Genomic DNA, 13,555 nt, shown 5'->3' on the forward strand with positions numbered 1-13,555 from the left:
ATAACATGTGTTAAAATTTATCTTACATTGCAAATAGTATAAAGGTTGAAGTTAATTTAATAAATGTGTATTATTATTATTATTATTATTATTATTATTGCCAGTCCTGGTGCTTGGACTGAGGGCCTGAGCACTGTCCCTGGCTTGTTTTTGCTCAAGGCTAGCACTCTGCCACTTGAGCCACAGTACCACTTCTGGCCTTTTTGTATATATGTGGTGCTGAGGAATCAAACTCAGGGCTTCATGTATATGAGGCAAGCACTCTTGCCATTAGGTCATATTCCCAACCTCTAAACATGTGTTCTTTTTTTTTTTTTTTATTAAAGGCCAGGTCCTTTTTTAAAAGTACTTATTTATTGTCAAAGTGATGTACAGAGGGGTTACAGTTTCATAAGTAAGGCCATGTGTACATTTCTTGTACTATTTTAAACATGTATTTTTATTGGCATAAATTTTACTCAACAACCCCTAATTATATGCAGTTATTTGTACAATATGTGTTTTGATTAAAGCACATTCTGTAAAAGATTAAATCAACCAGCTTAAGTATTTTTTTTTTTATTTTGGATTATGGATTTGAAGTAGCTGTTTTAGAGGTTTTGTAATGTCCAAGACATTGTCTCCGAGGACAGTCAACCTGCTGTTCTGTAGATGTCAAAACTTATTTTTCTTGTCCCACTGGAAGTGTATCTTTTGAGTAACAAAAGCAGAAAGAATATTAGTGTTTGCCTCTGGCTGTGAAGAAATAGCTGTGAAATAGCTGTGAAGAAAAGAGATAAAATAGGAGTAATTGCTAGTGGGTACAAGGCTCCTTTTATCAGCCCTAGATACAAATATTCTAAAGTTAGATTATACTTATACACACAATTTTGTGAGTAATAGTAAAAATCATGTACTTGAACAATTAAGACTTATATTTCCACTTTGTGTCCTATAAGTTATACATTAATAAACATGTTTTATTTATTTATTTATTTATTTATTTATTTATTTATTTTTGCCAGTCCTGGGCCTTAGACTCAGGGCCTGAGTACTGTCCCTGGCTTCTTTTTGCTCAAGGCTAGCACTCTGCCACTTGAGTCACAGCGCCACTTCTGGCCATTTTCTGTATCTGTGGTGCTGGGGAATCGAACCCAGGGCTTCAAGTATACGAGGCAAGCACTCTTTCCACTAGGCCATATCCCCAGCCCAATAAACATGTTTTGTTATTCAAATCTTTATTACCAATTTTTAAGATTCCAAATATGTTAGTAATTTACATATTATTGTGACAAGGTCTCAAAGCTCAAGGGAGCTTGAAACTGAGAATTCTTGTGCCTTAGCCTCTACACAGTTTATAATATCACATTTAAAATTATTTAATTGTTATTATAAAAGTGATGTATGGCGGGATTATAGTTACATAAGTCTGTAACGAGAACATTTTCTTTTGATAATGCTAGCCCTTCCCTTGCTCTTTCCCAGTTTTCCTCCCATACCCACACACAAATTGTAGTTTGTTTTCAACATAGTATCTAGTGAGTACCAGTGCTGTAACTTATTTGCCCTTTGTGCATTCATTTATTTACCTCTCCTTACTTTTCCAAAGTCATATAAATGAACAAACAACATAAAAGAAAAAGAAAACACTCAAAACAAAATGGGAAAAAACCTCTTGTTTTCTTTTTTTAGAGTTTATTTTGATAAATATTATTTCATATGCTTTGATGTACGTAGGCATTGTGCCATAGTATTCTTCTCCTAAGAGAGTCCTCTTTTGGTCTCACTGTGTATGAATACTTAGAGTACTGTATAATTTATGATATCCTGATGTGTTTTAGATGTAGTGTCAGTGAAGGAAGGAAAACATGCACCATTTATCTCTTCTTGCTTGGCTTACCTGTTTTGTTTTAGGACCTACATTCCCCTGCAAATGACAAATTTCATTCTTTCTAAAGGTTGTGTAAAATTCAAATGTGTATAGGCACCCTATTCTTGGACCACTCATCTATTGTGGGGAATCTGGGCTTTTTTTTTTTGTTGTTGTTGTTGGTTGTGGGGCTTGAACTCTGGGGGTGAGCACTGTCCCTGAGCTCTTCAGCTCAAGGCTAGTGCTCTACCATTTGAGCCACAGTGCCACTTCCAGTTTTGTGGTGGTTAATTGGAGATAAGAGTCTTATGGACTTTCCTTCCTGGGGTGGCTTTGAACTATGATCTTCAGATCTCAGCCTCCTGAGTAGCTAGGATTACAGGTGTGAGCTATGACAGCTGGGCAATCTGGGCTGTTTTTACAACTTGACTTTTTTGAATGGTGCAGCAATGAACATGGATGTACAGTGTCTTTACGATATCCTATCTTTGGATGTTCTGAGTAGATGCCCAAGAGGGGTAAGGCTGGTCAAAGGAAGATTTTTATTTTTTTGAGGAACCTTCAGACTGCCATCTGGAGTGGTTGTACTAGTTTATGTTCTCACCGACAGTGCCATAAGATTCATTTTACCCATATCATTGCCAACATTTGTTGTTGTTTGATTTTACAATGATGGCCAATCTAACCAGTGTGTAATGTAATCTCACTAAGATATCAATAGGTTCAAACTGTATTACAAAACTGTAGTAATAAAAACAGCTTGGTACTGGTACAAGAATAGGCCCAAGGACTAGTGGAGTACAATAGAAGAACCAGAAGTGACCCCATAGTCATATAGCCATCTAATATTTGATAAAAGAGCCAAAACACAGGTTGGAAGAAAGACAGCCTCTTCAACAAATCGTGCTGCCACAATTGGCTGTACATGTTCAGAAGACTGAGGTTAGATTCTAATATATCCCTGTGCACCAGAATAAATTCCAAATTTATCAAAGACCTCAAGATCAGATACCTCACAAATATTACAAGAAAGGGTAGAGGAAACTTTAAGGCTCCTCGGTATAGGTCAAAACTTCCTAAGTAAAATCCAGAAAATCACAACAAATCAAAGAAAGACTGGATGAATGGGAATGCATCAAACTGAAGAGTTTTGGTATGGGAAAGGATACAGCTAGAAAGATAAATAAAAAGCTCACAGCATGGAAGAAGGTCTTTACTAATAAGGGCCTCACATCTCAAATATACTCACAGTGCAAAAAGTTAAACCTCCCCAAAACAAATCCTCAAAGAAACAGCAACTCAATTAACAAATGGGCTAAAGATTTAACAGAGACTTCCCCCAAGGAGAAAGAATGGCCAATAGACAAATGACCAAAAATGAAATGTGGATGTAAACAACATAGAGATTCTACTTTACTCCAGTTAGAATGGCCATTATCAAGAAAGCAATGAATAACTAGTGCTGGTGGGAATGTGGCCAGAAGGGAACACTAGTACACCATTCATGGGAATGTAAACTTGTTCAACCACTCTGGAAAGCAGTATGGAAGTTCCTCAAAAGACTAGATATAGAGCTTCTCTATGACCCAGAAATCCCACTCCTGGTCATCTATCTAATTGACCACAAACTAGGCTATACTAAAGCCACCAGAAAAACCAAGTTCATTGCAGCACTTTAAAAAAAAATCTTAGACAAGATATGGAATCAACCCAGATGCCCCTCAGCAGAAATGGATCAAGAAAATTTCGTTTATATACACAATGGAATTCTATGCTTCCATAAGAAAGACATTGCCCCACTCATGAGGAAATGGAAAGACTTGGAAAAAAATTATACTAAGTGAAGTAAGCCAGACCTAAAGAAATACAGGCTGCATGGTTTCCCTCATTTGTACTAATTAGGATGTGCCCATAAGTTGATGAGTAAACCCAGTGGATAGTAAATTATAAATAATGACACTTGGACATGATTAAACATCAGTCAAAACATTCACACAGTTTGAACAAAGGAGAATATTCTTAGGAGAGGAACACAAGGGCTCAACAGTTATGTGTATATGATCTTATAAAATGATGCTTATAGGGACTGGGAATAAGGCTTAGCTGTAGAGTGTTCGCCTAACATGCATGAAACCCTGGCTTTGATTCCTCAGCACCACGTAAAAAGAAAAAGGCAGAAGTGGTGCTGTGGTTCAAGAGATAGAGTGGTAGCCTTGAGCAAAAAGAAACCAGGGACAGTGTTTAGGCCCCGAGTTCAAGCCCCAGGACTGGCATTAATAAAAAAAGAGACAAAGAAATGAAGTTCAAGAAATGGAAGCAAGTGGTTTTACATTGTAGTGTTCTCTCTTCTTTATTTTGGTTTTGTTTTCCTTTCCTTTTTCTCTTAACTTTATTCCCTTTTATAACTGTTTTGGATTTCTGCAACCTTTTTCTGGTATATAAGTTTACCTGATTTGGGGAGGGGAAGAGGAAGCACAGAAATGGTGGGACAAAGGTTGAACCAATTCAGGAATGAAACCTAGTAGACATTATATTGGAAATGAACTATATAACTTGGGACCGGGAGAGAATGAAGGATGTGTATGTGACACTGTTCAAAAGGAAATATGTTCATTACCTCACTTTTGTAGTAGTAACCCTCTCTACATCACCTTTACAATAAAATAAAAGAATAAAATAAAAGAAAATGTGAGGAATGGAAGAAGAACCCCAGAGTTTTCTGGGCTTTCTATTCTATCCTCTGTGGCTAAAGTTGTGTGCAGTGGTAATAATTTTCTCCAATAATCATGACTCCCCTAATCAAAAAATGATGAACTTATTGGTTTTGTTTCACTTTGTTTATGATTTTACCAAGGATTATTGATTCATTAGGTCATTACTGATACACCGGCTTATTTTCTTTCTTTTTTTTTGCCAGTCCTGGGGCTTGGATTCAGGGCCTGAGCACTGCCCTGGCTTCTTTTTGCTCAAGGCTAGCACTCTGCCACTTGAGCCACAGAGCCACATCTGGCCGTTTTCTGTATATGTGGTGCTGGGGAATTGAACCTAGGGCTTCATGTATATGAGGCAAGCACTCTTGCCACTAGGCCATATCCCCAGCCCTGGCTTATTTTATTGTGTATGTGTATTGTGATTTTTTCTCTGAGTCATTTGCAATTTCTAGGAAAGTATGAGATCAAAATGCAAAGATAAAATTAGAGAAACCAATGATTCCATCAAAACTTATCTGAAGTTGTTATTTTACATTGGTGAATTTCCTTTGTTCTTTAACAACAATGAGATCCTTTTGATTGTGTTATTGAAAGCCTGTGTCACCTGCTTGTTTCTCAAGGTGTAAATGAAGGGGTTCAGCATAGGAGCTATAGAGGTGGTGAGGACAGACACACCCTTGTTGATTGCCATGGAATCTTTGGATGAAGGCTTCACATAGATGAAGATGCAGCTGCCATAGGTGATGGAAATCACGATCATGTGGGAAGAGCAGGTGGAAAAGGCCTTCTTCCTTTGCTTGGCTGAAGGGAATTGTAGAACAGTCTTAATGATACATATGTAAGATAGAGCTACACAAAATAAAGTCATGACAAATGTTAATACAGATCCAACTATTACTATCTGCTCTAAGAGCCATGTTTCTGAGCATGCGATCTTCAGGAGGGGGTATGCATCGCAGAAAAAATGGTCAATAACATTAGAGTCACAGAATTCCAGACTTAGGCCCAGGCTAAACGGTGGGAGTATGATCAACAAGCAAGTAGCCCAGCAACAAAGGACGAATTTCCTGCAGATCCTGTTGTTCATGATGGTCACATAATGCAGGGGTTTGCAGATGGCCACATAGCGGTCATGGGACATGGTGGCCAGCAGAAAGAATTCAGTTACACCAAATAGATCAGTAAAAAAAATTTCAGTGATGCAATTGTTATATGTGATTGTGTTGTCCCCTGTTGATAGGTTGTACAAGTATCTGGGAATACAAGCAGATGTGAATGAGATTTCTAAGAAGGAGAAATTTTGTAGGAAATAGTACATGGGAGTTTTCAGTTGTGGATCCATAATGGTGAGAGAGATGATGGTGAGGTTTCCAGTTATACTCAGCATGTAGGTGAGACACAGAAAGATGAAAAGCACAACCTTGAGTTGTGGGTCATCAGTCAGGCCCTGGAGGAGGAAAGTTGTGATGGTGTGATTTCTCATCATCCACTCCTGACTTCTACTCATTCTGTAGTGAAAATTCAGATATTTGTGTGGAACGGTAATTAATAGAGCAAGAAAACTATGAAAATAACATCACATAAATTACCATTGTATTACATATGTTAGTAGTTATAGTAGAATTTTAAATTTTACAATTCATAATTATCATCACAAGGTATATTTAAAAATATAAAGTATCCATGTCATATTCCACAATTTAAGTATATAATGTTATACCTTATAGTATAATAAGTATTATGTTTGAACATATTGCAAGTAATTTTACTATTATTTTATAACATGCTAATCCATAGTATAATATCATAACATAGAAGACATTGTATTACATATTATATTATGCCATATATTTATTATGATCTATACATATATGTACATATAATATAGTATACATATATTGTACAATATATATGATTAAGGTTTTGAATTAACACGTTTCTTAAATGAAAATGTACGTGTACAGAATGAATTTTTAAACAGTTCACCTCCTCCATTTTCTTCCCATTTCTTTACTGTTTTTCCCATCTTTTTTCACAGAATTAGGTGGGTTCATCAGGCTGATGTTATGTTCTTGTGCAATGACCTTCAGTCTAATTTGCATCTCAGAATCTCCCTGTTTTCCTCTCTTCCTGGTGATTACTTCCCAGATAGTCACCTCCTATATTTATTTCCCATTACTACTGATTCAAAATCCTATTTTATTTTTGGTGCTAGGTTTTGTTTTCTTTCTAGGGATTGGCCCCAAGTTCTTTGCATGCTAAGTGCTGTACCACTGGAGACACATTTAGCTCCCCAATTTATTTTTATCAAACAAAACTGACTGCTAGTTTTTCTTTTATGTGGGTCCTGGGGCTTAAACTCAGGTCCTGTGCACTGCCCCTGATCCTTGCGTAGGGTTAGCATTCTCCAATTGAGCCACAGCTCTACTTCCAGTTTTTTGTAGTTAATTGGAGATAAGAGTCTCAATGACTTTCCTGTCTGATTTGGCTTTGTACTGTGATCCTCAGAACTCTACGCATGGTTTGACTGCTAATGTTTTTTGTGATATGAAGTGTTCTTAGTAAGACAGAAGCTGAATGCTTAAGTTGAATCTTGAATTTTCTTTAGCCTATATATCTTTCCCATGAAAATTTTATTCATAAAATGCAATTATATTACAAATAATTTCAGTTTTATTCTACAAATGCTTTACATATTAGTAAGATGTTGAGATCTAAATTAGTGGTGGTGGCTAATGCAGAAACCCTAGCGAATCGGGGGTTACAATCTTAAGGGTGTCATTTAAAGGAAAGCTAATCCATGGAAGTCTGTGTAGCTCCTATTTCCAAACAGCCAGTAAAAATCTGGAAGTAGAACTTGGGCTGAAACCAAACCTCCACTTCTAGCATTCTTTCTGCTTCATTGGATTGAAGAGTCTCATGGAATACCTGTTTGGTCTGTCTTTGAACCAAGATCCTCAGATCACCGCACTGGTGCTCAGTATTGGTGTTTGAGAGGTTGCACTTGGTAAGCAGGCACCACCTCAAGTGAAACACCACTTGACCCATGACTGTCAACACTTTTTTTGTGTGTTAGTTTTCCCTCCTCCCACCACAAGGTCTTGTATTATTTCCTGGGTGCTATGTTTCCTACATAGCTCGAAGCAGAGGCATTCACCATTACACAGGTTCGTTGAGATGTGCTCTGGCTAACTTTCTTCCCTTCAGATTAAAATACTATCATCTTAATCTCTGTCTTCTGAATATGTGAGATTAAGGATGGGAGCCATCATGTCTGTCTACAATGGGCATTTTAAACTACGCAATATTGATACAATTCTCTCACAACTTACCTTATTGCTGCATATATGTTTTACCTGTGATATTTTCCAATCTGTAATTTATTTTCTTGGTGATGTCTTTTGTGTTGATAGCAGGTTGAATTCATTTATTTCTTAACATATGCACTTGCTTTGAGCAGTATTTTCTTGAACTCCAAATATAATTTTCAATTTCTCAAATATCCTTGAAATGTCAATCATATAACCAAATGTACCCTAAACCATAAATGAAACTTTTTTTTTTGCCAGTCCTGGGTCTTGAACTCAGGATCTGAGCACTCTCCCTGGCTTCTTTTTGCTTAAGGCTAGCACTCTGCCACTTGAGCCACAGTGCTACTTCTGGCTATTTTTTATATATATGGTGCTGAGGAATCGAACCCAGGGCCTCATGTATATGAGGCAAGCACTCTCTCTACTAGGCCATATACCCAGCCCCAGAAATGAAACTTTTGACCTTCACACTATATTTTTGTTTTTCCCATGTATTCTTCACAAACTAATATTCTCTAGTTAGAGAATCTGTGGTTTATGTGAGATACAGAAATAAGCATCCCATGTCAATTATGTGTCAGTAGAAATATTCCCTTCAGTATTCTGTACTTCCAGCTTCCACTCATGTGCATCAGTTTCTAACTCCACTAAAAATACACATACTTGGCTATTGGTTTCTAATTTTTAACTTCCTGAAGTTTCACAGCACTCAAATTATGCTACTTTTGAAAGACTCTTACTCATTTCTTTTGCTTAATATAATTGCATCAATGCCTATATACTATACAACAAAAAAGTCAAAATAATATTTGAATTAATATCATCTTAGGAATTCTTTTTCTAAATTGTAACGATCTGGAAAGATGTATTTATTCAAAGCATAAGTCCCAAAAGGTGTAACAAATGATGGAGTTTATTTTACTTACAATTCTGTCAGTTAATCACATCTTTCTATTAGTGGTTTATAATTATTCTTAGAGCTATAATTTGAAGGTGAATATTATGTTGAACACTAACATAATGCAATTTCCAGTAGCCTAGGAATATACCCTTTGCTTGAGATTTTTCTCTTTAATTGCTTATGTCTACCTTCTCTCCATCCACGTAGAACTATCATCAGTCAGGCAAGAAAACAGCTTTCTTTTTCTTTCTATCATTAAAAAGTGAGTTCTCAGAGCTCATAGTACCTTTGGAATAGTGGGTGTTGTGATTTCTTTTGCTTAGTGGGAAGATAGTTAAATTATAAGTTACATATTTATATTGTTTTCCAAATCTGTATGCAAGTTAATAAAGAAAGGAGTCCATGGTAACTCAGGTGAAAAACCACTAAATGAACTTGGGGCAAACCCCAGTCTGCCTTAGTAGCCATGGGAACAGGGCCCGCAGAGACAGAAGAAGGCACTAGAACCATTGCAAACCGATTGTTAGGGAAACATTAACAACCTAATTAAAACAAATCTAGTCCACTTTGTTTTTTTCATTCCCATGTTGAAAGACAGCTAAATTCTCTATGTCTCATTTCTTGATTTATCAGTTTAACAGTGACTAAATTCCATGGTACTATTTCCAACTGTGGAGAAATGTGGAAAGAGATAAATAAATGATGAGTAATTTCTAGGGGAACAAGGTTCTTTTTGGGGTGATAAAAATGTTCTAAAGTTTTATGATGATACACATAACTTCGCATATATTACTAAAAATCATTAAATTGTTCAATTATAATTTATTTATTTATTTGCCAGTCCTGGGGCTTGGACTCTGGGCCTGAGCACTGTCCCTCGCTTCTTTTTTTGCTCAAGGCTAGCACTCTGCCACTTGAGCCACAGCACCACTTCTGGCCATTTTCTGTATATGTGGTGCTGGGGAGTTGAAACCAGGGCTTCATGTATAGAAGGCAAGCACTCTTGCCACTAGGCCATATCCCCAGCCCCGGCAATTATAATTTATACTTCAACTTTTTTGCCTGGTACATATAAATAAGATATTTTTTGTTATTTAAATTTTGATTGCCTGTTCTTAAGATGTACAGTATATTAATAGTATAAATGTTATTGAGACAAGGTCTTGAAGCTCCAGGGAACTTGAAACTCAGAATCTTTGTGCCTTAGCCTCTACTCAGTTTATAATATTGCATTGAAAAATTATTTAATTGTTATTATAAAATGATGTACAGAGGTAGTTAGAGGTATATAAGTTAGGTAAAGAGGCTACTCCTTTATGGACAATGTTACATCTTCCCTCACTTTCTCCTAGTTTTTCCCTCCCATTTCTATCTACCTACAAATTGTATATAGTTCATTTTCAACATAGTGTCTAGTGAGTACCACTGCTGCATTTGTTTGTCCTTTATCCCTCCATTTCTGTGCCTCCATTTACTTTCCCAAAGACATAAAAATGAGCAAACAAGATAAAAGAAAAAAAAAAGAAAATACAAAAAAGAAAGAAAAACCTCTTGTTTCCTTTTCCTGGAATTCATTTTTTTTTTTTTTTTTTGCCAGTCCTGGGGCTTGGACTCAGGGCCTGAGCACTGTCCCTGGCTTCTTTTTGCTCAAGGCTATCCCTCTGCCACTTGAGCCACAGCGCAGCTTCTGGCCATTTTCTGTATATGTGGTGCTGGGGAATCGAACCCAGGGCCTCATGTATATGAAGCAGGCACTCTTGCCACTAGGCCATATCCCCAGCCCCTGGAATTCATTTTTAATAAGTATTATTTTGTATAGTTTGATGCACCAAGTGTTTTCTTCTCACTGTTTGGGAATGTCTAGAGTCGTGTATCATTTATTGTGTCCCACTGTGTATTAGATCAAGCATCCCCATATGAGAGAGATATGCATCTTTTGGCTCTCTTTGCCTTACCTCATTTAACATGATTTGTGGGAGAGCTTGAAAAACAGAGCTGTGAGACCCCAAAGGTTTAGGATTTTGAAAGGCCTTCTCCCAACAGAAACTCTTTCCTGTAAAGATCAATCAGTCCTGGCTTAACAGGAGGTCAGATTTTTATCCTGAGTGTGGGCTAATTTGACTCTAAACTGCCTAGGAGCTTGGGGATAGACTAAGGTTTATGCAAATTGTAAACTGTTTACTGTTTAGCTTTTATTCCTAAGAGAAGGAAGTCATCTTCCACTTGCATACAAACTGTGCCTCTGTTAATGATTGGAACCCTAACCTTTGCCTGTGTCTCCAGTCTCTTTCCCTCTACTAAACTCAATAAAACCTCTTGTTAATGGGGTCCCCACATCTGACAGCAGGAACCGCTTTGGATCCCCTGGCCTCCCAAAACCTCAGTTCTTTGATGGTTTCTTGTTATTGTATTGCCCCTGGTTGCAGTGGCTTGTGACAGATTTGTTCTAGGTCCATCCATTTCCCTGCAAATGACATACTTTTATGATTTATAAAGGTTTTGTAAAGTTCCACTGTGTATAAGTACCACATTTTTGGAACCAAATATTTATTATAGGGCATCTAGGCTGTTTCTACAACTTGGCTATTGTGAATAGTGCATCAATGAACACAGATGTGCAAATGTCTTTATGATATCCTGGCTTGTGATGTACTGGATAGATTCCCAGGAGTAGTAATGTTGGTTAAAGGAAGATATTAACTTGTTTTTTTTGAGGAACCTCAAAACTGCTGTCCAGAGAGGTTGTAGCTTACATTTCCAACAACAGTGCAATATGGTTCCTTTCCCCCAACATCCCTGCCAAGTTAATTGTTGTCTGATTTTTACCATATTGGCCAATGTGACTGGGGTGAGATGGATCTCACTAAAATGTGAGCGATGGAAGAAGGACTGGCGTTCTTTGGGATTTCTGTTCTATTCTCAGTGCCTGAGTGTAATCAGGTATTAAAAATATTCTCCAGTAAGCACTTGTACTCAAATCAAAATACATGATGAATTTATTGGTTTTATTTTACTTTATTTGTGGTTTTTCTAAGGATTATTGATACACTAGGTCATTCTCTTGTTTCCTTGTGTATGTGTGTTTTGGATGTGGATTTTGTTTTCCTGAGTTGTCTTGAAATTTCTAGGAAAGGATGAAGTACAAATGCAAAGATAAAGGCATATAAAACAATAGTATTTTCATCAAAACTTATTTTTTTACAGATGTGAATTTCCTTTCTTTCTTAACAACAATGAAATTCTTTTGATTGTGTTACTAAAGGCCTGTTTCACCTGCTTGTTTCTCAAGCTGTAAATGAAGGGGTTCAGCATAGGAGCAATGGAGGTGGTAAGGATGGACACAGCCTTGTTGCTTGCCATGGAATCCTTAGATGAAGGCTTCACATAGATGAAGATGCAGCTGCCATAGGTGATGGAAATCACAATCATGTGAGAAGAGCAAGTGGAAAAGGCCTTTTTCTTTTGCTTGGCAGAAGGGAATTGTAGAATGGTCCTAATGATGCATATGTAAGATAGAACTACACATAATAGGGTCATGACAAAGATTAACACAGCACAAACAATGAGCATATGCTCTATGAGCCATGTTTGTGAGCATGAGATCTTCAAGAGGGGGTATGCATCACAGGCAAAATGGTCAATAACCTTGGAGTCACAGAATTTCAGATGTAGGATAAGAGTAAATGGTGGGAATATGATCAATAAGCCAGCTGCCCAGCAACAAAGCACGAGTCTCCTACAGACCCTGATGTTCATGATGGTCACATAATGCAGGGGTTTGCAGATGGCCACATAGCGGTCATAGGACATGGTGGCCAGCAGAAAGAATTCAGTTACACCAAATAGATCTGCAAAACAAAGTTGAATGGCACAATTGTTATATGTGATTGTGTTATCCCCTGTTGATAGGCTGTACAAGTATCTGGGAATACAAGCAGATGTGAATGCGATTTCTAAGAAGGAGAAATTTTGTAGGAAATAGTACATGGGAGTTTTCAGTTGTGGATCCATGATGGTGAGAGAGATGATGGTGAGGTTTCCAGTTATACTCAGCATGTAGGTGAGACACAGAAAGATGAAAAGCACAGCTTTGAGTTGTGGGTCATCAGTCAGGCCAAGGAGGAGGAAAGTTGTGATGGTGTGATTTCTCATCATCCACTCCTGACTTCTACTCAGTCTGTAGTGAAAATTCAGATATTTGGGTGGAATGGTAATAAACATAGCAAGAAAACTATGAAAATAACAGCACATGCATTAAAATGTTCTATTTACACACATTGTCAATTACAGTAGCAGTTTAGATTTTATAATTTATAGCTCTCATTTCAAGGTAACATCAAAATTGTAATCTATTATAATTTATATATATAACATGTTATATATGCATTATATAATTGTAACCCAATATGCATATGCATTACATCATAAAATATAATACAATATATTATGCTATATGTTTTCTCTATTATATGAAGTGAACATGTTGTAAAATGTACATGTATAATATATAGTATACACATATATTTTATATTATGCAATATATTTAATTTTGCTTTTGATTTAACATACGTTGATAACACAGAAATGCATATGTACTCAGTGAATTTAAAACAAATTCACCCCCTTCATTACATTCCCATTTCTTCCCTTTCCTCCCATCTTTTGTCCAAGTACTTGGTGGGGGATGTGAGGGTGATCTGGCTGCGACATCTGTCACCCCAGTGATCGCCGAGGTTGATTTGGCTGATCTGGCTGGCAGGGCGGGTGTTCCCTTCCTCCCTCA

At 37.0% G+C, this 13,555-nt stretch overlaps 2 protein-coding genes across 2 annotated transcripts; both read right to left on the reverse strand.

Moving 5' to 3' along the window:
* Positions 1-5,089: 5,089 nt before the first annotated feature.
* Positions 5,090-6,043, reverse strand: LOC125348186 (olfactory receptor 6C2-like). Its single transcript, XM_048341211.1, has one exon. The coding sequence runs from the start codon at positions 6,041-6,043 to the stop codon at positions 5,090-5,092; it is 954 nt and encodes a 317-aa protein (XP_048197168.1).
* Positions 6,044-11,970: 5,927 nt separating this feature from the next.
* On the reverse strand, positions 11,971-12,924 carry LOC125348190 (olfactory receptor 6C2-like). Its single transcript, XM_048341225.1, has one exon. The coding sequence runs from the start codon at positions 12,922-12,924 to the stop codon at positions 11,971-11,973; it is 954 nt and encodes a 317-aa protein (XP_048197182.1).
* Positions 12,925-13,555: the final 631 nt, after the last annotated feature.

Source organism: Perognathus longimembris, chromosome 1 (genome assembly GCF_023159225.1).
Source record: "Perognathus longimembris pacificus isolate PPM17 chromosome 1, ASM2315922v1, whole genome shotgun sequence".
Lineage (NCBI taxonomy): Eukaryota > Metazoa > Chordata > Mammalia > Rodentia > Heteromyidae > Perognathus > Perognathus longimembris.